General features: G+C 39.8%; 1 protein-coding gene across 2 annotated transcripts in view; it reads left to right on the top strand.

Annotated features, from left to right (window-relative positions):
• Positions 1–27,045, top strand: part of LOC126106677 (peroxidase-like) — a 219,149-nt gene that overhangs the window by 127,036 nt on the left and 65,068 nt on the right. For both annotated transcript variants that reach the window (XM_049913045.1, XM_049913044.1), the window contains exons 6-7: positions 11,852–12,042; positions 26,245–26,443. In XM_049913045.1, the coding sequence (XP_049769002.1) occupies positions 11,852–12,042; positions 26,245–26,443 (390 nt within the window). The remainder of the gene's footprint in view (positions 1–11,851; positions 12,043–26,244; positions 26,444–27,045) is intronic.

Raw genomic sequence — 27,045 nt, 5'->3', positions numbered from 1 at the left:
ATTAAACAATGCAAGTACCAAAAACACGCAAAGAAATTAAGAATTAAACTATGTAACAAATGAGTGAGCTAGGAGTATACGACTTGCTGCTCAGCTGCTTATCCAACGGCGGCAGGGAGCACACTCAAGCTAAGCTGCAGCCACTGTGCTGCATTCTACGTGGGTATGACAATCAACAAGCTGTCTGTTCACATGAATGGCCACCGACAAACTGTGACCGAGAAACAACCGGACCACCTTGTTGCTGAGCATGCAGCCCCCCACAGTGTTCTTCATTTCAATGGCTGCTTCACAACTTGTGTCTCTGGATCCTTCTCACCAGCACCAGCTATTCTGAAATGCGCAGGTGGGTACTTTCCGTGCAGTATATCCTACAGTCCCATAACCCCCTGGCCTCAACCTTTGTTAGTCCTTGCCCTCATCCATCTAGCTCCTTCCCTGTACCCATTCCAGCACTATACAGCTCTCTATTCCACTAATGCACCCAGTGTTTCTACTTCTCTCATTTCCAGCTACCCCATTCTCCGCGGCCCTCCATCTAGCCTCCCAACTGCACCTAGCTGCTCTAGCCTCTCTCCACCTCATTCCTGCATGCTCCCACAGCAGCACTGTACTATTCCCCACCTTTACCCTCCTAACCCTCCCATCCCAGCCCCAGCCTCTTCCTTACCTCCATCCGGTTGCCTCTTTCATCATGCACTGCTGTTTGTAGTAACACCTTATTGGCTGAAAGCTTATTGCATGACAGTCTTTTTGTTGTGCCTATCTGTGACTCAGCATCTCCACTTTATGGCAAGTAAATACTCATGAAATCTATTCTCAAGTGCTGATCGAGTGTTTGGGATCCCCGCCAGATCGGATTAAAGGAAGACACAGGAGTAACTTAGAGGCATCTCGCTAGCATTGTTGTTGGTTGTTTTGATCAACATAGGAGTATCATGGAAATGCTCTGTGAACTGAAATGGGAATCCATAGAGGGAAGGAGGAACTCTTTTAATGAAACACTATGGAGAAAGTTTAGGGAACAGTTAATTTCAAGAGACTGTATAATGATTATATTGCCACCAGCGTACATCCCCTGTAAGGATTGCCAGGGAAAGATAAGAATCATAAAGAATTTCAAGCAAACACATTATTTATTTTCTTTTGGTCACAATGCATTTAATCTAAATGCAAAGTTCATCTTCCATTCCTCTCCCAGCAACACTTGAATATGAAATGACTCAAAAACATTGTGACATTGCAAAAATCACATATAATCATACAAGATACACAGTTCAAAAAGATGAAAGGAATATTGTTAAATGTTTATCTTGTATGCAATTTTTTACATTTTGAATTTGAATATGATTACTGCAAGTGCTCTGGTGTACATAACTGATTTTATAAAATGAAATAACTTTTTTTAAAACTTACAGTCCACAGCATGATCAAGTAAATAAAAAAATGATTCACAGGAGATCTGGTTGTGACAGAACCACAAGCACAATCATATTTCAAGAAATGTATTTAAAACATGGAAAGAAAATTGTAAAAGTAATCTCCCCATAATGAAAATTATAAAATAAATTAACTGATACCATGTTGCAGTGAAAATAAGGAGATAAATGCTCAATGGACCAATATCTCATACCTGGAAAATCATTATAGTGTCTGTTGCATTGGATACTCTGTCATGCCTGGACTGCGTTTAGCTGTCAGGCTGAGTGAGAGCCAGTTCTAGTTATCTGTTTACTAGTACATGTTAGTTTCACTTTTCATTGTGCATCTGGCATAGTCCATATCAATTCAGGCAGGCTAGGGAAAACTCTTACCTTCATAGTCTCAGATGTTATTGAATTTAGCATATATTAAAATGAAGGACTGAGTAAGGAACACATATTTTTTTGTTTTCTTCAAAAAAATTTCTCCTCTGACATACAGCTCTCCAAAGATGACGCTGCGCATACCATTTTGAAGATGTGAATTTTGGAAAAAATTCTAAAATGTATCTCTGGAACAGTTCTAGATGTTTTGTTGTTTTTTTTTATTTGAAAGATAATTGCTTTATAATTCCAAAGAAATCCTCCATTTGGACTTATCTGTCAAAGTTCTTTTACTATACCATTCTGAACTTTTTATATAATTTATGGAAGAAAAATTTCAAAATTAACAATCCACAAAATTTCGATTTTTTGTGTTGATTAGTACCATATAGATTTTATAAACAATTGAAATTTTTACCATACATAAAACCTGTTTTATTACCACATTAACAAGCACATAAAAAACAAAACCTAGCCTTATTTAACATAATTTTAGTTTTGAAAGATGAGTAAGAGACTCATTTTTCAAGCATTAAAGGTTCCAAAATGTATGTGAAAAGTACAAAGACTTAAAGGCTTCAATTTGTACAACTTCTGTGCACTCTGTTTTGCACTCAAATTAGTCAGTCAATGAACTAAAAATGTGTTCCACTGCTTCAGTATCTTCCTTTGATATAGAGTGGTGTCTTCCTGTTGAACCAATAGGAACTGGAGCACTTACAATCTTCAAAACATTGTGAACAGAAAGTGAGCACTGATTATGTTGTTGCTGTCCTTCAGCTGGAAACCTACATCCAGCAGCTGGTCCATGTGGCAGCACAAAGTTCACTACAGTTTCATTTAACTCATAACTGGTGTCTATAATCTCTGCAATCCACCAGCTGCAGTCATACACACATGCCACAAACATCCCCCTTCTCACGTTGTGAATCTGAACATTATCCTGCTGTTTCTGAGGTGTTGGACGAACAAACGAAATTTCTCCTTTCTAACTATTTAAAAAGCATGCAATATGAGTTTTCCCATCACTTTGAGTCCAAAAATGTGTCTTCCGAATTCCTTTCACATGAGTACTTTGTTTTAACCATTCTTCTTCTTCTTCTTTTTTTCCATGGAATTCTTTGATTTCCTCTTTGGACAAAAGAAAGAGGGCTGTGGATGTGTAAGATTTCATGACTCTCATAAAATCCTCAGCATTCTGAACTGCAGCTATATTTGGTCTGGAAAGATTAGGTTTAGTAGCATGGTGCTTCAGCAGGCCTCCTACACCATCACAAGGCCCCTTCCTGTGACCAGTAGCACTGTATACCCTGCCAGTTGGCACAAGCGATGTAATCAATTCAAACAGATGGTAAAAATATATCTAAAAACAAATATTTTGAGACTTACCAAACAAAAGTGCTGGCAGGTCAATAGACACACAAACAAACACAAACACACACACAAAATTCAAGCTTTCACAACAAACAGTTGCTTCATCAGGAAAGAGGGAAGGAGAGGGAAAGACGAAAGGATGTGGGTTTTAAGGGAGAGGGTAAGGAGTCATTCCAATCCCGGGAGCGGAAAGACTTACCTCAGGGGGGAAAAAAGGACAGGTATACACTCGCACACACATATCCATCCGCACATACACAGACACAAGCAGACATTTGTAAAGGCAAAGAGTTTGGGTAGAGATGTCAGTCAAGGCGGAAGTAAAGAGGCAAAGATGTTGTTGAAAGACAGGTGAGGTATGAGTGCGGCAACTTGAAATTAGCGGAGGTTGAGGCCTGGCGGATAACGAGAAGAGAGGATATACTGAAGGGCAAGTTCCCATCTCCGGAGTTCTGACAGGTTGGTGTTAGTAGGAAGTATCCAGATAACCCAGATGGTGTAACACTGTGCCAAGATGTGCTGGCCGTGCACCAAGGCATGTTTAGCCACAGGGTGATCCTCATTACCAACAAACACTGTCTGCCTGTGTCCATTCATGCGAATGGACAGTTTGTTGCTGGTCATTCCCACATAGAAAGCTTCACAGTGTAGGCAGGTCAGTTGGTAAATCATGTGGGTGCTTTCACACGTGGCTCTGCCTTTGATCGTGTACACCTTCCGGATTACAGGACTGGAGTAGGTGGTGGTGGGAGGGTGCATGGGACAGGTTTTACACCGGGGGCGGTTGCAAGGGTAGGAGCCAGAGGGTAGGGAAGGTGGTTTGGGGATTTCATAGGGATGAACTAAGAGGTTACGAAGGTTAGGTGACATCTTCATGATCTGGACGCACAGTGAAGAAGAACTCCAGAATTTCCTATCCAACCTCAACTGCTTTGGTTCCATCAGATTCACCTGGTCCTACTCTAAATCCCATGCCACTTTCCTTGACATTGACCTCCATCTGTCCAATGGCCAGCTTCACATGTCCGTCCACATCAAATCCACCAACAAGCAACAGTACCTCCATTATGACAGCTGCCACACATTCCACATCAAACGGTCCCTTCCCTACAGCCTAGGTCTTCGTGGCAAATGAATCTGCTCAAGTCCGGAATCCCTGCACCATTACACCAACAACCTGAAAACAGCTTTCGCATCCCACAACTACCCTCCCGACCTGGTACAGAAGCAAATAACCAGAGCCACTTCCTCATCCCTTCAAACCCAGAACCTCCCACAGAAGAACCCCAAAAGTGCCCCACTTGTGACAGGATACTTTCCGGGACTGGATCAGACTCTGAATGTGGCTCTCCAGCAGGGATACGACTTCCCCAAATCCTGCCCTGAAATGAGATCCATCCTTCATGAAATCCTCCCCACTCCACCAAGAGTGTCTTTCCGCCGTCCACCTAACCTTTGTAACCTCTTAGTTCATCCCTATGAAATCCCCAAACCACCTTCCCTACCCTCTGGCTCCTACCCTTGCAACCGCCCCCGGTGTAAAACCTGTCCCATGCACCCTCCCACCACCACCTACTCCAGTCCTGTAATCCGGAAGGTGTACACGATCAAAGGCAGAGCCACGTGTGAAAGCACCCACATGATTTACCAACTGACCTGCCTACACTGTGAAGCTTTCTATGTGGGAATGACCAGCAACAAACTGTCCATTCGCATGAATGGACACAGGCAGACAGTGTTTGTTGGTAATGAGGATCACCCTGTGGCTAAACATGCCTTGGTGCACGGCCAGCACATCTTGGCACAGTGTTACACCATCCGGGTTATCTGGATACTTCCCACTAACACCAACCTGTCAGAACTCTGGAGATGGGAACTTGCCCTTCAGTATATCCTCTCTTCTCGTTATCCGCCAGACCTCAACCTCCGCTAATTTCAAGTTGCCGCCACTCATACCTCACCTGTCTTTCAACAACATCTTTGCCTCTTTACTTCCGCCTCGACTGACATCTCTGCCCAAACTCTTTGCCTTTACAAATGCCTGCTTGTGTCTGTGTATGTGCAGATGGATATGTGTGTGTGTGCGCGAGTGTATACCTGTCCTTTTTTCCCCCTGAGGTAAGTCTTTCCACTCCCGGGATTGGAATGACTCCTTACCCTCTCCCTTAAAACCCACATCCTTTCGTCTTTCCCTCCCCTTCCCTCTTTCCTGATGAAGCAACTGTTTGTTGCGAAAGCTTGAATTTTGTGTGTATGTTTGTGTTTGTTTGTGTGTCTATCGACCTGCCAGCACTTTTGTTTGGTAAGTCTCAAAATCTTTGTTTTTAGATATATTTTTCCCACGTGGAATGTTTCCCTCTATTATATTCAAACAGATGGTAATGTTTTTTTAAAATGGCTAGCAGTGCCATCAGAAATAATGATGATCTTCTCTGCCCCTGTTTTTCAGTTGAAGAATTTTGCACACTGCTAGCAAAGCATGTGCTGAGTCATGTCCTGTGTCATCACTTATAATTGCAGCACTTGTGGTCTTATTTTGAAAATATATCACTCCTGTAAAAATTGAAACCTGGTCATTACTCAAATGATACCCTTGTATAGTCTGTCGGTAAACTGAAGAGTGAGCGAGCGAGTCCCCACTATGCCTACCCAGCTACATCACAAGGCACTTCTACAGGCTGCTTCACAACGTAGTGCCGGCCTTGCCGCGGTGCGCACTTTAAATCTGTGGCAATGCCTTGTACAGATATGTTCCGGCAGCGTTTATTTTTAGACAAATGCGCTAAGACTATAGGGATTACAAAAGATGATAGCTTCTTCCGAAACACAACATTATAGAGTAAATAATATTAACAAAGAACAGAAGTCAGAATTCTATTACAAACATAGAACCGAATGCCTGTTCATGTCAATGTATGTTCCTCTATTGCTATTCGTAAAGCGAATCCCATATAGTGCAGTCAATCTGTAGAATTTAAGGTTTGTTCCTACTTTGTGTTTCTACTAAACGTTAGGAGTTTCCTTTAAAGGGCTGCATTGAAACTTAACAATTCTTTCAATATGAAGACTATTTAAAAAGTAACCAGAAATTTATAATTTCTTGTGTTGTATAACTCTTTTTTGCCTGTCTTCATAAACAAGTCTGAAAAGTATCTGTACAGGGCTATTACAAATGATTGAAGTGATTTCATAAATTCACTGTAGCTCCATTCATTGACATATGGTCACGACACACTACAGATATGTAGAAAAACTCATAAAGTTTTGTTTGACTGAAGCCGCACTTCAGGTTTCTGCCGCCAGAGTGCTCGAGAGCGCAGTGAGACAAAATGGTGACAGTAGCCGAGAAAGCGTATGTTGTGCCTGAAATGCACTCACATCAGTCAGTCATAACAGTGCAACGACACTTCAGGACAAAGTTCAACAAAGATCCACCAACTGCTAACTCCATTTGGCGATGGTATGCGCAGTTTAAAGCTTCTGGATGCCTCTGTAAGGGGAAATCAACGGGTCGGCCTGCAGTGAGCGAAGAAACGGTTGAACGCATGTGGGCAAGTTTCACGCATAGTGATGTGAAAGATTCAGTGTTTAAACCTCCTCTAACAAGAAACATGCCAGAACTGCGAGCTCGCATCAACAATGCTTTCGAACTCATTGATGGGGACATGCTGCGCCGAGTGTGAGAGGAGCTTGATTATTGGCTTGATGTCTGCCGAATCACTAAAGGGGCACATATCGAACATTTGTGAATGCCTAAAAAAACTTTTTGAGTTTTTGTATGTGTGTGCAAAGCATTGTGAAAATATCTCAAATAATAAAGTTATTGTGAAATCGCTTCAATCATTTGTAATAACCCTGTACAATGTTATGCATATTGGGCACTTACTCTGTTGTCAGTTGTCAAAAAGGTTTCTGTGTTTTAGTGGCAGCAACAATTATTTGTTTTGCATAAAAATAGATTAGAGATTCTGTATTAAATTTTGTCGTAAGAATGGAATAAAGTGTATCAAATTTTTAGAAATGTTCAATATTGCTTTTGGTGAGTCTGAGTATACCAAGGGCATACAAGTGGTATAAACATTTCAAAGCATGTCTTAAAGGACAGCAGTTTTACAAGCATGGATGAGATTCAAAATGCATAGTTAAGAGACCTATAAATTATACCAAGGAAACAGTTCCTAAAGTGTTTTGGGAATTGGAAAAAGCACTGTCATATGTGTATAGTTTGTAGTGGGGAATGTTTTGAAGAGGATAACATTACTGTAGATTAACAAATAAAGTTCTTACCAAAAATAAAAAGCAATATGTGAATGCATCTCCGAGACTTTGTGACAGAATACATTGAAATGCTGCTGTTCCATAAGCATCAAAGGTTTTAAGTATTGAATCACATTCTATTAGCGAAGAGTTAATTAAATTTACTATGAAGTCCTTATATTATTACTGATTTTTTACAACTAACGATAAAGGTATTTATTGCATTGGATCACATTTGGGTGTATTTATCTTGGAAAACTGTTTAACACTTTTACTACCATGTAGTACGTTTCTACCAAAAGAAACTTTATAGCGTATGAGCATAGTCACCCTTGAAAGGACACACAGTGTATTTTTTAAGAAATTATTCATTGCCTGTTTACTACATCGTATTCTAGAGGTCATCATCAACAGTATCACTGTCATCGTCGTCACTTTCTAAATTAATAACTATGGCATCTAGTATATCTCCTATAATCCCATCCTTAACCCAGTGCTGTCTTTCAAGTTTCTCCAGGTGGAGGCAGTATGCACTCCAGTCATCTTGAGTTATCATTTCAAAACCTGTAACAATCGGGACAAGTCTTTGTACATGCTATTTTTCGGTTACTGTAAAATTTAGTTTCAAATAAAAAATAGGAGCTCATAAAATGGCTACATACCTTCTTTCACCAACTGTAGCAACTTTGTCATGCAAATATCTCTAAAAATATTTATTCCTCTGATGAAATTTTTGAGTTTTGCCCTCGCCATTTCAATTGGATTTAAGTCTCAGTTGTATGGTGCAAGCTGCAGCACAATGTGTCCATGAACTTCAAGTATTTTATTAATTTCAATTACTTTTTCCTCCCACTTATGTTGTTTAATTAAATAAATAATTTTGTTTTTCCCACTGAAGAGCCAGCTTCCACTTTATTTAATAACCAAGCAATCATCTCTCTCTTATTCGAAGACCTAATTGGAGCTTTATAATGCTCCTTGTTGTAATGTGAAGTGTTGTCCATAACAACAGCACAGTTTGGTGGGAGATTCGGAATTACTTTAGTCGATATCTAATCTGAAAAATTTTCAGCTTTCATTTGCCCATTTTAGTATCCTGTTGCACATCCTGGTTTATAAATCAACTGTGCGTTGGGTAATAACCCGTCTTTTGATCCAATATTGACCAGTATGATCCTATTGCTTCCGCTAACAGTGACCATAATGCCATCTTTGCCAGGGCCCTGCCAATATTTTCTGTAAGTAATGTTGTTTTCCACCCAAGTTTCATCAATATAAAAGAATTTTCTGCCTAGCTCTCTTAATTTCCTCACTTGGATCAGGTACTTACATCTCTTTACCAGAATCTTTCGTTTACTTGCAGATCTTTTCCAGGGAAATACCATTTCATGCAGTGTCTTGTGTAAAACATCTTTCTGCCAAGGAAAATCTATTTTCTGTTTCACGACAGTAAGCAATTTCCATAATGTCGCTAGTTTTTGGTTTATGTAAAAATCCTCGATCGTTTGTCATATGACTGACTTTGTGAAACTGTCTATAATGATGGGTTTCCTCCCCAAATTATTAGTTTTCTTTTGTGGCCATTCCAGTAAACCATGTGGCTTATTTTCACATTCCATATGTGTCCTATTGTGGCGAGACTGACATTTGCATAAATTGCAGCCCTTTGATTGGGACTGGTAAAATTAGCAAACAGTTCTTTTTGTGTTGCCTCCTTAACACACGCTGTTATAACATTAGAGCTGACTGAACGCCCGTTACTCTGCAGATACCTCCTCTTTGTATTTTGCACATTTTCTTGCAATGCAGGACGATTATCCATCACTTCCGGATACCTAAGTATATCAGTGAGTATACAAAGTTAACTGACTGACACTGGAAACTACGATCCCCAAACAGAAACAACGTATATCACTGCATGCCGATCTACACCACTGGACAGGTAATGGGCAACTGATTTTGAGTGCCCCTGGTGTCAGCATTCTTCCGGGAAGGGCCACTTCCTCCACCAAAAGCGCTGCTTGCTCTTGAGTTTACAGACAGACTATACTTCTTTTGGGAGAATTGCAGACCAGTTCTCAGCAAAATCACAGTGAAGCACTGAACATAGTTCTTCAGCCTGTACACACCCTTTCACTTCTGCAATGTGTTGTTGTTGCAATTTCTTCAGATGCTGGTGTGTTACTGCTTTCACTGACCGTTTACCAAGTTCATCAATGAAACTGGCAAAGGCAATAGTTTTCTTAATTAGTTTATTTTTCTACCATGTCCCATAAGTAATTTCTGCTAGGTTATCTGCTACGTCTTCCAGGCAAAGTGTCTGTAAAAACAGTCCCACCTTTCCAGGGAAGTCACCACATTCTTGAAACAAACAAGTCTCTCACTTTGCGCCACAGACTACAAATGACTTCACATGCCCAACCAAGGTGTCATATGTCACATGCTCCAGTAAGTTCTTCAAAGTTACCACACAAAGTTCAAAATCCACCGAGTACACACATAAACAGACGTCTCTAGGTGGGTGTGGAACTACCCACTTAGGTCGTAGTGCATAAAATTTTGATCTTCCAAAGTGTGAAGTTGTTTATTTGCTCTTATATATTGCAAAAGTTTCTTTTATACTGCAAGTCATGCACCTCTTCACTTTCACAACCTTTTTACCTTCAACTGTGACAGTTATAGCGTCTTTTTTGTTGGCACTCTGACAAGAACAGTCCCATTTATCTTCCAGATAAAATGACTGCACCATAATAGGGATCTGGTCTTCAAAGACTCCTTTTACAGACCTCAGATTTCTTGATTTGTCTACCATGTACTTTGATACTGATGGAACGTGGTTCAAAATTGTTTTCTTTGACAATGTCTGGATAAATAGTTAAAACTTGCATCTTTTCACTGTAGGATGCTCAATACTCAACAGCTGAATTGATATTTGTGAAAAATTCCTGGCAAGAGGTGCAGGAGTGCTTGGGTTCATTTTCTTCTGAAGATGGAATTTATACTTTGAACAGTGTGGTCAGTTTTGCTGTAGTGTATTCATCCATAGCTTTAATAATTTCTCTGCACTTTCTTGGTGCACAGAGCTTATGACTAGACTTGACTGACCACGGTTTATTAACAGGACTAACACCTACCTCTGTAGTTGGCTGCTTCAGGGTATTTAATTCTTCCTCTATTGATGCAAAATCTACATCAACTGCACCATGGGAGGCTTCACCTTGTTCAGATACCATCATTGTTGTTATTCTGCCAAAACATTTAGAACACAAAAAGTCGTCACTGGGGACATCTTCACTTTGAAACAGAGTCTTCAAATGAGAACACTTATTCCCAAGCTGAAAAAAGTCTGTTTTTTGTTTGTCTTATATATCACTCTTTTATGGATATGCAAATAGTCAGCACACTTCACTCTCCTGTGGCCCCAGTCAGAAGACATTTCCAACTTAAAAGTGGAAGCTCTCCTTTACAGAGAATATAGTACTACATGGCATTAATCAACAGAAAAAAATCTAACTTTTCTGGGTTGGCATTTTTGAAAAAAATAATTCTGTAAATTATAAAAAAAATTCAAAAGGAGACAGTAAAATAACTTTGACAGATATGTCCAAATGGAGGATACCACTGTAATCATAAAGCAAATATCTTTCAAATGAAAAAACTCTAACAAAATATCTAGAACTGTTTCCGAAATTCACAGCTTCAAAACGGTGTTCACAGTGTCATCTTTGGAGGCCTGTATCTCTGTGCACAAAGATTTTTTGCAGAAAACAAAAAAATATGTGTTTCTTACTTACTTCTGAATTTTAACTTATGCTAAATTCAGTAACATCCGAGACTATGAATGCAACCCTCCTGCCTGAAGTGATACAGATTATGCCGTCTAGTATCATATTTCTTTGTACTGAAGACACTGTTAGTGCGCATGTTGTATGCTCACACTGTACAGATCACTGGCAATTAGCTTCAAGATTATCAGTCAGTTAAACAATTCTCACACCACAAGATAATACCCTTGATTCTGAGGAAATAACAAGATCCTCTGCTGTACTGCTATGCTCTGTTGAACTATGTTCTTGAATTAGTTTGGAACACCATGGTTTCCCATTGAAATCATATACATCATTTCTTTGTTGATGCTGGGTTAGATTAATAGAGGTAATACCATTATTGGCAGCTGAGAGCTACATCAGAGGCTCATTCGTATTTTATGTACACATGCTGATATTTGTGCTAATAATTACATTTACTTAGGCTCCCTGTGTCAGACAAGGAACACACAGTGAAAATTAGGCTTTATTTGCAAAATGTAATTAGAATAATGCTGTGGGCATATGTTCATGTAATTATGCAATGATTCTTCAGAAAACTAATTTTACTGATAAAGTGTGTAAAATCTGTTTTATTCTCTCTTACAGATGGACTTGGCATTGAATGCTGTTCACATAATGCAACTCCTCTCCCATGTAAGAGCCTCAGCATTGGATGTTACCCAGTGAAAATTTCAAAACATGATAAATACTATGCAGATAAAGGAGTGACATGCATGAGTGTAGCGAGGTCAATGAAGAAGTACACAGTGGGAGGATATATAGGCCCTGGAGAGGGTGTAAGTTTGATCATCATCACTGGCCCATTTTGATATATTACATAGTTTAAAAGTTCACTCAATACAGGACAAGTACAATCTGACAAATGCAGAGAGAAACACAGTGCAATTTTCAAATTATAAATTACGGATAATAATCAACCATTACAAAATTCCAATAATCAGAATTTCAGCTTGTGAATATTGTGTTTTACAATTTAATAAGTACTAGAAGGAGCACTGAAAAAAGTAACAAGCCTGGGGACAGGAATTCAGCTGGATATGAGGATCAACACCTTGGCCTGTACAGATGATGTAGTTTTAAAGCACAGAATGAGCAAGATTTGATTCAGATGATAGCATGATTAATGGAAGAAGCAGTGAGAGCAAGATTGAGGACTGTACCATAAGATGGGATTATACAGAATAATATATTATACCGTTGTTCTCTTAGGCTGACAAAAGGTATTTGTAGAAACTGAGAACGTAGTTTAGGCAGTTGTTCTTGCACCTGCCCCCCACTGCTTAAGGAGAAGAAGTCATACATCACAGTCTCTGGCACTTCACAGCAAGAGCACTTCAATAACAGCAACCAGAAATCATTTAAGAGGTAAAGCTGACACATGTGCATCAGGGTGACAGATCGTACATGAAGTGTACCACACCACACCTAAACAACCATCACAGTAAATCTGCAAGATGAATACAAGACCAAATACCTCACAGTGAGCAAAGAGAATGATGACAGACCTTTAGATGTGAATGGTAAAATCTTTGAAAGGATAAAAAAGTTAATGTATCTTGGGGAAGTACTTAGTAAAGGGAATGAGACTGACCACGAAGTATGGGTGAGAATTCAAGCAGGAAACAGGTCGAGATTTGCACTCTGGAATCTGCTAAAGTTCCTGCTTCTATTGAGATCCACGAAGATTATGATCTACAAAAATGTAATACAGCACAGTCTGTCGCCCTATACAGAATAGAGATGGGGACTCTGGCCCAAAAGACAGAAAGAAAACTCCTGGCTAGATTTTTGGACCTGAGGAGGATAAATATGATTGGAGTAAATGGAAAAAAGTGTGAACTGTGGGACTTGTACAAAACATTGGACATTGTAGCACCAGTGAAAGAGAGAAGACTGAAGTGGTACAGGAACGTAATGTGCATAGAAAGCTAGATCACCAGGCAGGTGGTGGAAGAAGCCATCATATGTAACAGATGAGGGGGGAGATCGCAGCTGAGATGGATGGAAGGGATCAGAAAGGATATGAGCATGATGGGACTAGCTGGAGAAAAATATATGCAACTAAGAAGGTGGAGCAGGCTGAATGGTGAAGCCAAAGACTGACTGATTTGTGTGGCCAAGCTAATAGTAGTAGTAGTAGTAGTAGTAGTAGTAATAGTAGTAGTAATTCAATAATTTTTTTACTGAATAAAAGCTATGTTCCATCAGAAATCATATAAGTTTATTTTCAATGGAACTGTTATTTTGTTACTGGTTTAAGTGGTTTGGTAGACTGTTGAATGTCACAGTTCCCAACTTCTGTTTAAAAGATACTCATCTGCAGACAGGATAGAGTTACACTTGTAAAGGCTGGGTAGGTTTATTATTTTCAGTTGAATGAGGCATTTTCTACACAATTGAAGTTTCTTCGCACCTACATGTAAACACACTCTCTTCAAACCAGTGTGAATTGCATGGCAGAGGGTACTCAGCTAGGTACCACATGTTACTGCTTCTTCCCATTCCAGTCACATATGGAGCACAGGAAGAATGACTGTTTACATAGTAATTAGTCTACTATTATCATTAATAATTAGTCTAAGCTTATCTTCATGATCCCTGAGGAAGTAATATACAGTGAGTTGAAGAATGTTTGGATTCTTCACTTAAGACCAGTTCTTGAATCTTTGAAAGTAAACTTTTGTGGGGTGATTGGTATGTATCTTCAAGGATCTGCCAATTCAGATTTTCCAACATTTTTGTGATGCTCTCCCTTGAGTCAAACAAACCTATGGCCATTTGTGCCACCTTTCTTTGTATACAATCAATATCCTATATGGTATGTGTTCCACACACTTGAGACTACAAGTGATCTCTAAACAATCTCATTTTACAAACTGACTGCATATTCCCACTCTTCTACCAATGAACTGAAATCTGCCACTAGTCTTACCTATGAATCAGCCTGTGTATCATTCCATTTGATATCACCACAAATTGTTATACCCAGGTTTTTGTACACTGAGGCAACAAAGTCATGGGATACCTCCGAATATCATTCTGGGCATTCTTTTGTCTGGTGTAGTGCAGCAACTCAGTGTGGCTGTACTCAACAAGTTGCTGGAAGTTCCCTGCAGACATATTTAGCCATGCTGCCTCTACAGCCATCCATAACTGCGGAAGCATTGCCAGTGCAGGATTTGTTCACGAACTGACCTCTCGATTATGACTCATAAATGTTCGATGGGATTCATGTTGGGCAGTTTCGTTGGCAAAATCATTTGCTTGAACTGTCCAGAATGCTCTTCAAACTAATCATGAGCAGTTAAGGCCTGGTGAATGGCCCATTGTCATCCATAAAAATTCCATCGTTGTTTTGGGACTGAAGTCTGTGAATGGTTCCAAATGATCTCCAAGTAACTGAACATAACAATTTCCAGTCACTAATAGATTCGGATGGACCAGAGGACCCAGTCTGTTCCACGTAAACACAGCCCACACCTTTACCGAGCTACCACCAGTTTGCACAGTTCCTTGTTGACAGTGTGCGTCCACTGCTTCATGGGATCTGCATCACACGCAAACCCTACCATCAACTCTTACCAACTGAAATCAGGACTCATCTTACAAGGTCACAGTTTCCCAGTCATCTAGGGTCGGACTGATATGGTTATGAGCCCAGGAGATGCACTGCAGGTGATGTCACGCTATTAGTAAAGATGCTCGCATCAACCATCTACCACCATAGCCCATTAATGTCAAATTTCACCACACTGTTCTGGATACGTTTGTCGTATATCACACATTGATTTCTGTGGAGATGCTGAGACACAGATAGGCACAGCAAAAAAACTGTCACAAGTAAATGAAGCTTTCAGTCATTAAGGCCTTCACCACCAACAGACATAGACACACACAAAACATACACACATAGACACACACAGTTTCAGGCAAGGGCAGTCTTTTTGTTGTGCCTATCTGCGACTCAGCATCTCCTGTATATGGTGAGTAGCAACTTTCCTTTTCATAATATTGTTACATTCCATCCTGGATTTTCCATTGGTTGATTGATTTCTGTGGTTATTTCATCCAGTGTTGCTTGTTTGTTAGTACTGACAAACTTGTGCAAACATTGCTGCTCTCAACCATTAAGTGAAGGCCTTCAGCCGCTGTGTTGTCTGTGATGAGAGGAAATGCCTGAAATTTATTATTCTCACCACATTCTTCACACTGTGGAGCTCAGAATATTGAATTCCCTAATGGTTTCCAAAATGTAATGTAGGATGTGTCTAGCTCAAACTACCATTCTGCATTCGAAGTCTATTATTTCGTGTGCTGTGGCCATAATCACCTCGGAGACCTTTTCACATGGGTCACCTGAGTACAAATAACAACTCAGCCATTGCATTGCCCTTTGTGTAAGTGAAACTGCCGTTGTCTGTATATGTGCATATCTCTATCCAGTGACTTTTGTGGTCTCAGTGTATGAGTTGATTGACTTCAAATGTAACTCTTTGCTGTTGTAGTCACAGGATACCACAGTGTTGTTACTATTTTTTATTATTATTATCTTATTTTGTTTATTAGATGGAAAAATGATCATTTTGCATTGACTTTATCCTCATTTGTTTTCTGAGAACATTTCAGATCACTCAAGAACATTTGAGAATATTGTAGAAATGAACACTGAAAAAAGAAAATGTAGAAATGTTTGTATCTCATGCTCATAAATACTCTTGAATGCTCAAAATTACTCCTAAACACTCTTAAATCAACTTAATTATTCAACAGTAACCTAATTTGGAATAAAGTACTGTGTCACTCACTTGTTCACTCCTTTATAGAACATGGAGAACATCCTAAAGTATTCAAGAACACTCTTAAATAATCTAAAACACTTTGGAGGTTCTGGAACATTCAAGACTATTTTAGAACATTCAAAAACATTCCTTAACATCCAAGAATATTTGTAAATGCTTGAGAACATTGCAGATGTGTGGTGACCTTACAGGGATTCACAACACCAGACAAGATTCCCAAGTAGAGATAAAACCATAAACTCTTTATTTTAATTAGCATGAAATTACTGATTCACTGCAAATATCTGCAGATGCAGCTAATTAGCAAGTTCAGCTGATCACAAATAAATTACCTTCCTGATTAATAATTGATAGTGACTAAATGCTTTCTGCAATGTGTGTCAAATGCACTAACAATTGAAATAAATGTTTCTGGGTTTAGACTTCAATCACTACACACTGTTTATCAGTTCAAGTCTAAGTCCAGACAGACTCAGTCTTGGACATCAGGCCTTGGAAGTCAAAAACAGCTGGGAAAAATCAAGTACTGATGCCCAGAATCAACGGGAGGCTCTGTTGGTAGATTCCTGCGCTTTTGGAGTGTGGCAACCTGCTGCTCTGTGGTGTCACCGGGTTGCTGTAGCTACAGACAATAGCTAGGATATGGCAAGATGAATCTTGAATCTTTTCCCTTGAAGTATGCATTGATGCAAAGGAGAAAGAAAGTGCCCTGGGGACCACCACAATGTGATACTGACTACTTCAATCACTCATTTCTCCACAAACACGGCAGAACCACTACAATGCTCAACACAGGAACCAATGATAGCACCATACACAAAAGCCAGTGATTAGTGGTGGGTGGATTTTAATATATGTAGATGGAGCTACCCTCACTTTGCTCAAACAAAGCCAGCCAGCTCCAATTAAATATGAACCTTTAAATACAGAAATTGATCATTACATTTCAGAAATTTTGCTCACTATAACTGTACGTAGTTAATTTTGTAATCCTGTTTCTTCAGCAGTTTCTCTATATCTGCTTGCTGAGTTTCTCACTTGATCCTCTTCTCTAATTTCATCTCATCATTGATCTGTTAAGTTTTCTCTTACTCTATTCATTCTCCTCCCTTGCAAAGCTAAATGTGCTTCTCTTTCCTCATCTGTTTCATTTCTTCAGCATTCTTTCTGTTTCCTTCTTTTCTATTCATAGCTGGTAAGACCTCGTCCTGTTTTATATTCCATCATCCTGTTAAATGCTAATATTATTTAACACATTGAAACTCCATTTTATACATTGTTCTCTACCTTAATTAATTCACTTCCACTTAAATTTATTTCATTTTTCCTTGCTCTGCTCTAACTGGTTTCCAAAAATACACTCACATGTACATCTCTCCAGTTACTCTATATACCATTCTGAGATGGAACATACCCCACCATAAAAGGTCGAGCATCCTGAAAAATTGCTGAACATTCTGGAAAATTCTAGTACATTCTTGAACCTTCTGGAAGATTCTACATTCATGTAGAATATTCTGCAAAATTGTAGAAGGAACATTCTGGTCAGTCTTGGCTACTTTGGCATCCACTTTCTGCTGCTTAACCAACTTCCCACAAGATCTTCACTGGTGTGGTGCCATCTTTTAGGACCCATACCACTGAGTCCAACCCCTGCAGTTCCAAATTGAAACCTTTGTATTATGTTTTTGATTTATTATTTATTATCCTTCCACTGGATCATGTACAGTATAGCATACTTTGATACTGGACAACTTAAACCTAAGGTTATACAGCATTTATTTACATTCGCACATTCTGTTTCACAGGTTTAAAGAAATTCATATATACAGTTATAAAACATTGTCGAGTTTCTCATTTAAAGCGGTACTGTAGATATGTCCTTACGTGTCTCAAAACTTTTTACATCTGTCATAGATTTTATTCTGTTCGGAAGTTTACTGCATAGTTTCATCCCCATCTGACAGGTTTCCTTCTGGCATCTAAACAAAATATGAAGATTATCTCACTGTCTTGCACGGTTGTAAATATCTGGACTTCTTTCATTGTTGTTGTTGTGGTCTTCAGTCCTGAGACTGGTTTGATGCAGCTCTCCATGCCATTATATCCTGTGCAAGCTTCTTCATCTCTCAGTACCTACTGCGACCTATATCCTTCTGAATCTGCTTGGTGTATTCATCTCTTGGTCTCCCTCTACGATTTTTACCCTCCACACTGCCCTCCAGTACTAAATTGGTGATCGCCTGATGCCTCAGAACATGTCCTACCAACCGATCCCTTCTTCTAGTCAAGTTGTGCCACAAACTCCTCTTCTCCCCAATTCTATTCAATACCTCCTCATTAGTTATGTGATGTACCCTTTTTTCGTATTTTCCTGATGAATTTCATGTCTTTCAACAAATAGTGATGTCCCCAACATGTACATATAGAGCAATGGTATGTGTCTAATTTTCACAACAAAAGCCTGCATGAATCTCTAATAGCTTGTTGAAACCATTTAGTAGTCACACTGATTGAAATGTCATCTGCTGATCCCTGCAGCCATAAATAAAATATTGATGTCATCTGCAAATAAAATTTATTTTTCTGCTTCAGTAAAATTGTTGATATCATCAATGTAAAGAGCTCCTAGTATAAAACCCTTGTGGTACACCATACTTAATCAGTGATTTATTAGATAAATGTATTGTTTTTAAAATGACGTTTTCTTTTGGATCGACACGCGTTAATATGATTGTGGCCTGTCTTCCAGGTAAGACCTTATCCACTGCTTTGGTATGCCCTTCTGACACCTATTTTGGCTAGTGAATAAGAATGTTGTGGCCACTTATGTCTCATCTTATCTGCCTCCATAGCTGAGCAAAGGTGCTAGATTGTTGCTGGCTGAAATCCTGGTGGTGGGCAAAATTACTACTGCTAGTATTTGGCCAGAAAATTCTAGCAGGAAATGTAGTGGTGTGAAGTTCCCAATCGCCAGACTTTTTGCCAATGTTCTCGGTTAAATTCTAAACCTCTCCACAGTGTGTCAGGGGTTGGGGCACGTGACACTGACAGTGGTGATCCGCCCGTCAGAGGGGGCCGTTAAGCCCGGCGGCCCCCTCAGTGGCACTCGAGAGGAGTAGGATACGCGCTGGCTCTGTGTTTCATAATCTGCCTTCTCTCACCATCATTCGACACTAAAATAACATCACACTGCACACACCCATTACAGACACCTACACTCGACAAATACACTTAACGCATCCGTCACACATGCCAGGAGAGGGTTCATTGCGTGCAGGAGGAGAAAACCCTTTCCCACCAAATGAGTGAACTCACCCACTGGGGTCTCTCAACCGGTATTAGCATACATACTTTTCTCTTTCTCCTTTTTCTCATATAAGATGCATTTGAGAGGCCTAGAAAAATATCAGTGATATGTCACTGTCACTCAGTACTTTGAAGAGAGACTCTAAGTGCTCAAATGCAGTGATTAATGGAGACTTGTATATTTGCTAAAGCCATGGAAATCTTGTGGTAATAAAGAATTCTGTATAATGTACTATTGAAGAACAGTATAAAAGAAACTCTTTCCATTACTTAATAGAAATTGAGAGAGAGAGCTACTGAGTTGAGTTATTGGAGAGAGAACTTGCTTCAGTTACTTTTAGAGTAATAGAAGGGTGGAAGAATGTGATCATAGTGCTAAAACATAAGAAGAGGGATGAGAGGTACTGCAGCCAACTACAGAAGAATATCACTTCTAGAGGTCGGCTACAAGATGCTGTCAAAACTCCTCCTCGAGAGATTAGAAGAACAGGTAGAAAGTACAATTGGAGACTATAAAGGGGGGTGTAGCAAGGGAAGAGGATGCATAGAACAGATATTTATCCTGAAAAAACTGATGGAACATACATGTTTAAAGAACAAAGATGTTAGTAACAGTATTATGAGAAAGAAAATTGCTACTCACCGTACAGCAGATATGCTGAGTCGCAGATAGACACAACAAAAAGACTCTCACAATTAAAGCTTTCAGCCATTGGCCTTCATCAACAATAGACACACATACGAGCACGTGCACACACACACACACACACACACACACACACACACGACTGACACAATGTATACCATAGAGACAGGCTGAACAGTGAAGGGGGAGGCGTGTTTATAGCGATAAGAAGTGCAATAGTATCGAAGGAAATTGACGGAGATCCGAAATGTGAAATGATTTGGGTGAAGGTCACGGTTAGAGCAGGCTCAGACATGGTAATTGGATGTCTCTATAGGCCCCCTGGCTCAACAGCTGTTGTGGCTGAGCACCTGAAGGATAATTTGGAAAATATTTCAAGTAGATTTCCCCACCATGTTATAGTTCTGGGTGGAGATTTTAATTTGCCAGATATAGACTGGGAGACTCAAACGTTCATAACGGGTGGCAGGGACAAAGAATCCTGTGAAATTTTTTTAAGTGCTTTATCTGAAAACTACCTTGAGCAGTTAAACAGAGAACCGACTCGTGGGGATAACATATTAGACCTTCTGGTGACAAACAGACCCGAACTATTTGAAAAAGTTAACGCAGAACAGGGAATCAGCGATCATAAAGCGGTTACGGCATCGATGATCTCAGCCGTAAATAGGAATATTAAAAAGGGTAGGAAGATTTTTCTGTTTAGAAAAAGTGACAAAAAGCAGATTTCAGAGTACCTGTTGGCTCAACACAAAAGTTTTGTCTCAAGTACAGATAGTGTTGAGGATCAGTGGACAAAGATCAAAACCGTCGTACATTTTGCGTTAGATGAGTATGTGCCAAGCAAGATCGTAAGAGATGGAAAAGAGCCACCGTGGTACAACAACCGAGTTAGAAAACTGCTGCGGAAGCAAAGGGAACTTCACAGCAAACATAAACATAGCCAAAGCCTTGCAGACAAACAAAAATTATGCGAAGCGAAATGTAATGTGAGGAGGGCTATGCGAGAGGCGTTCAATGATTTCGAAAGTAAAGTTCTATGTACTGACTTGGCAGAAAATCCTAAGAAATTTTGGTCTTATGTCAAAGCGGTAGGTGGATCAAAACAAAATGTCCAGACACTCTGTGACCAAAATGGTACTGAAACAGAGGATGACAGACTAAAGGCCGAAATACTAAATGTCTTTTTCCAAAGTTGTTTCACAGAGGAAGATTGCATTGAAGTTCCTTCTCTAGATTGTCGCACAGATGACAAAATGGTAGATATCGAAATAGACGACAGAGGGATAGAGAAACAATTAAAATCGCTCAAAAGAGGAAAGGCCTCTGGAGCTGATGGGATACCAGTTCAATTTTACACAGAGTACGCGAAGGAACTTGCCCCCCTTCTTGCAGCGGTGTACCGTAGGCCTCTAGAAGAGCGTAGCATTCCAAAGGATTGGAAAAGGGCACAGGTCATCCCCGTTTTCAAGAAGGGACGTCGAACAGATGTGCAGAACTATAGACCTATATCTCTAACGTCGATCAGTTGCAGAATTTTGGAACACGTATTGTGTTCGAGTATAATGACTTTTCTGGAGACTAGAAATCTACTCTGTAGGAATCAGCATGGGTTTCGAAAAAGACGGTCATGTGAAACCCAGCTCGCGCTATTCGTCCACGAGACTCAGAGGGCCATAGACACGGGTTCACAGGTAGATGCCATGTTTCTTGACTTCCGCAAGTCGTTCGATACAGTTCCCCACAGTCGTTTAATGAACAAAGTAAGAGCATATGGACTATCAGACCAATTGTGTGATTGGATTGAGGAGTTCCTAGATAACAGGACGCAGCATGTTATTCTCAATGGAGAGAAGTCTTCCGAAGTAAGAATGATTTCAGGTGTGCCGCAGGGGAGTGTCATAGGACCGTTGCTATTCACAATATACATAAATGACCTGGTGGATGACATCGGAAGTTCACTGAGGCTTTTTGCAGATGATGCTGTGGTGTACCGAGAGGTTGTAACAATGGAAAATTGTACTGAAATGCAGGAGGATCTGCAGCGAATTGACGCATGGTGCAGGGAATGGCAATTGAATCTCAATGTAGACAAGTGTAATGTGCTGTGAATATACAGAAAGATAGATCCTTTATCATTTAGCTACAAAATAGCAGGTCAGCAACTGGAAGCAGTTAATACCATAAATTATCTGGGAGTACGCATTAGGAGTGATTTAAAATGGAATGATCATATAATGTTGATCGTCGGTAAAGCAGATGCCACACTGAGATTCATTGGAAGAATTCTAAGGAAATGCAATCCGAAAACAAAGGAAGTAGGTTACAGTACGCTTGTTCGCCCACTGCTTGAATACTGCTCAGCAGTGTGGGATCCGTACCAGATAGGGTTGATAGAAGAGATAGAGAAGATCCAACGGAGAGCAGCGCGCTTCTTTACAGGATCATTTAGTAATCGCGAAAGCGTTACGGAGATGATAGATAAACTCCAGTGGAAGACTCTGCAGGAGAGACGCTCAGTAGCTCGGTACGGGCTTTTATTGAAGTTTCGAGAACATACCTTCACCGAAGAGTCAAGCAGTATATTGCTCCCTCCTACGTATATCTCGCGAAGAGACCATGAGGATAAAATCAGAGAGATTAGAGCCCACACGGAGGCATACCGACAATCCTTCTTTCCACGAACAATACGAGACTGGAATAGAAGGGAGAACCAATAGAGGTACTGAAGGTACCCTCCGCCACACACCGTCAGGTGGCTTGCGGAGTATGGATGTAGATGTAGATAGATGTAGATCACACATACACGACTGCAGTCTCGGGCAACTGAAACCTTTACGAACTTCATGAAAGCACGTGACTCCATCAACGGACATGCTCTTAGGAGGACCCTGAAGAACAGAGGACAAGACAGCACTACACAAGAACTGATAACAGACATTCTGACGAAGGTGAGAGGAGCACTAGAGAGACAGTCTGAGATGAAGACTGGTATCAAACAGAGAGATGGATTATCACCAATTTTGTTCAGTATAGCGCAGAACAAAGTGATCAGGCAGCATAGAGAGGTAAATGAGAAAATGACAGTTCTGCCTAGCATTTGCAGATGTCATAGTAATAGTAAGTGAGATGGAAGAAGACACAAATGCACATCTGTAAAACCTAACCAAGATAGCCAGAAGTGTGGGACTGAAGATCAGCTACAACAAGACAGGGGCATTGAATACTACTGTGGATCAGAAAACGCCAGAAGGCACTGTGCAAAACATGGACAAGATTAAATACATGGGAAGGTATATAACAGCAAGAAATAGGAACAATGAGAGACTAATAGACAGGATGAAGAAGATGAGGTCAGCCTGTATGATTAGCGATATATACAATAAAAGGAATACCACCTAAAGACAAGAAGATCAGACACCACAAGACACTGGTAAGCAATGAGATTCTATACATGGCTGAAATATATACTATAAAATAATGTATCTGCAGGCAGAAAGATCAGACACTACAAAGCAGTGGTGGGGAATGCGGTTATGTACGTGGCTGAGATGATAACACTAAGAAGAAATAGCGCAGATTGGCTAGAGAGAGAAGAGAAAAAAATATTGAGGAAAATACTAGGCCATAAAAGAAATGGCAAGAGTTGGATGTGAAGACACAAGCAGAATATACTGGTATTTAGTGGTTGTAATTAAAGTGCAACGATGCACAGGGGTCCATTTTGGGCTGTAATTAATGTACAGTAGTGAAACTTGATAGATATTCTAAAGTGTAATGCAGAACTGATGTACACTGGAAAAAATAGTTCCAGTTTTGATTACCAGCTACAAATCTGGCGCTGTGAATGCGAGAAAAATGCATAAAAATTCCATTTGGAATGAATTAGTATCGAGATGTAGGCAGAAAATATCAAATGAGAGAAAGGCATAATGTTGGTTTTATTATTAACTACCACTTACATAATTTGTTCAGTATGAGCACTGCAGACATCGACAAGATGCTGCTTCTATAAAATGGTGTGATCAGCTGTTCCTCACAGCAGTTCTAGTATAATCTGAGCCATGTGTTCCTGTATACTGGCCTTCAGATCAGGTAGAGACCGAATGTGTCCCTGGTAAATGCATTCTTTCAGATATCCCCAAAGCCAAAACTAACATGGATTCAAATAAAGTGGTCTTGCAGGCCATGCATATAGAAAACCTCTGAATATAATACATTTGTGGAAGGTTGCATTAAGCAGATCTTTCACCAGGTGAGCAATATGATGTGTTGCCCCATCTTGCATGAAAACAGTACTTTGCACGGAGCTCCATTCTTACAAAGCAGGAATCGTGTGCTGTACAAGGAGGTCTGAATAATGTGCGGATATCTTAGTACACCTGAAAGGCCTTCTGGGTTTACTCTCTTCAAAGAGGAAAGGAGTGAAAATAAGAGTGCTCGTGAATCCACAACACACGGTCACATACAGTGAGTGCAATGGCTCACAGCAACAGTAACATAACTTCAAACGCAATAGGATGCCATCCTCTTCCACGTGCTACACCAAGCTCATCTGTGTTTCTTAATTTCATTATCATCTTCTTTTAAACCATTCAACAACATTGTGTCTCTCCTCAAATCTTTCAGTTGCCAGTACTCTCTCCATGTGCCACTGTAGTTGCTACATTTCACATAAAACAGTTCAACTAATAGTGCACGGTCTCTCTTCTCAATGTCGTACTGTTCACTTGCATTATGGACTGTCAAATGACAGTGTGGATGTCATACCAACACACAGATAGCTGAATCTTGTTACAGTATTGATGAATTTCTTAGCAAAAATGCATAGAATCTCTTGTTTGTGCTTAAACCTTACTGTGTGACCTCTACAATTGATTAATCATACTCTGTAAACACTGGACTCGCATTCAGGAGGACGATGGTTCAATCCCGTCTCTGGCCATCCTGATTTAGGTTTTCCGTAATTTCCCTAAATCGCTTGAGGCAAATGTCAGGATGGTTCCTTTGAAAGGGCACGGCCGATTTCCTTCCCCATCCTTCTCTGACCCAAGCTTGCACTCCGTCTCTAATGACCTCGTTGTCGACGGGACGTTAAACATTAATCTCCTCCTCCTCCTCCATCATACTCTGTAAGTACAGTGTAACTTAATAAAATACCCAAATTTATGTATGTCTGTATATGACGCCTGCATAACTTAAGAACAATACCCAAATTTATGTATGACTGTATATTCTATCAGATGTTCTGTATCTTAACTAATATGTAAGGGTATATGCTAACTTCACAGTTTCTTTAATCTAATGATAAGATCAATGTATCTGTGCACAAAACAATAATCTGTAAAAACCTTGACTCGTTCTATATCCAGGGATATGTTCCCATATTGATCTATGGAACAAGAAATAAATAAATAAATAAATAAAGTGCCAGATTTACAATGGGTGGCCAAAAATGGAACTAATTTTTTTCCAGTATAAACCATTTCCACATTAATGCATTAGCATACCTGTCAAGTCTCACTGCTATATGATAAATACAGCCCATACTGGACCTCCATGAGTAGCTGCATTTTAATTATAACCATGTGGTACAAGAGGACCATATCAGAAGAAATCAAATGGAAAGACAAGGCTTGCTGGATATGTTATATAGATGAATACAGATAGAATGATCAAAAGGGAGAACAAGAGGAAAGAAAGGATCCAGATGGGTTATTGAACCCTCGAAGAATTGGCTAGAATTGGGGCTCAAGGTGGAGGGAAAGGAAAATTGGAGTATCAAATACATGCCAAATGATATACCGTAGTTTGACAACAGAGAAGGATACAGGAAAACTATAGTCACCAGTGGGCAGATGAGAGAAGAGGCTATTGAAGGTCTCGGAAAGAGTAGCAGAGAAGGAGAGAAAGCATTAAGAGGTTCTGACAGGAAGAAAGGAAAATGCAATCCCTGAAGGGGCTGCCCACAGCCCTATTGGAGCCATACTGCAGGAAGAAGAAGAAGAAGAAGAACAGCACTGGGGAAAGTTCCAGTTGTGAAGGATGTGCTAACTATGTGCATTAATGGTTTTGATGCAATCAGAGCCTTTTTTGTGAACATAATCTGGTACATTACCCAGCCCACACAAGTATTTGCTTTTTAGTGACATTATTATTAACAACAACTCTGTACTCAACATTACTTGTTTGTATATATTAATAACCATCACCTTTTGTTCCAGACTAACACTGATAATCATATACTAGATTGTTCTTTCACATACGGATCTGACAAGGATCGAGCAGATCAGTTAAGAGAATTCGACAAAGGACAGCTCAGGACACAGGAACTTCCTGATGGCAGAAAGGTGTTGCCCCAGGATGACACTCCAATGCAGTCCTGCAGCCTGCCTACGAATAATGGAACCTGTTTTTTTGCTGGTGAGGATCATAGAGTCCTTCTTGACATTAAGTTCTATAAACAATAATTAAACAAAAGTGTCCCACAAACTTTCTGACACCGTGTCACGATTTAAGTTTTTATAAATGACTGGTAGATGGCACTACTGAGACGTAAATTTACTACTGTTTTAAAATTTATGATCTGTTATTGCTAATACAATGGTAGCTCAGAAATTATCTGAGTAGTTTGTTTACAGTGAGATTTTAAGGAAATTGTGTTATGAAGATTTTTATTTGATGTTTCTTACAATTTTCATAAAGGCCTAGCTCAACAACATTGTCTGAATTGGCTTTGTTCAATTCCTGACAATTGGCCACTTTTAGAAGAGACTCTACAATTTATTGATAGAATTTTGCCATAGTTGTCCATCTGCAGTGACAAATTTCATATTGGTCGACCATAACTGGTTGATGCACCAAAAAACATTGATTCTGTATACATTGTAATTGAAGAGGCTCAGCATCTACATTTACATCTACATCTGCATTCATACTCAGAAATTAACCATACAGTGTACTGCAGAGGGTACCCTTTCCTGTCCAACTCACAAATGGAGCAAGGAAAAAAACGATTGTCTGTA

The sequence above is a fragment of the Schistocerca cancellata genome, chromosome 10 (assembly GCF_023864275.1).
Source record: "Schistocerca cancellata isolate TAMUIC-IGC-003103 chromosome 10, iqSchCanc2.1, whole genome shotgun sequence".
Lineage (NCBI taxonomy): Eukaryota > Metazoa > Arthropoda > Insecta > Orthoptera > Acrididae > Schistocerca > Schistocerca cancellata.
Note: the sequence above shows the minus strand (reverse complement) of the source record. Positions and strands in the feature narration are given on the sequence as shown.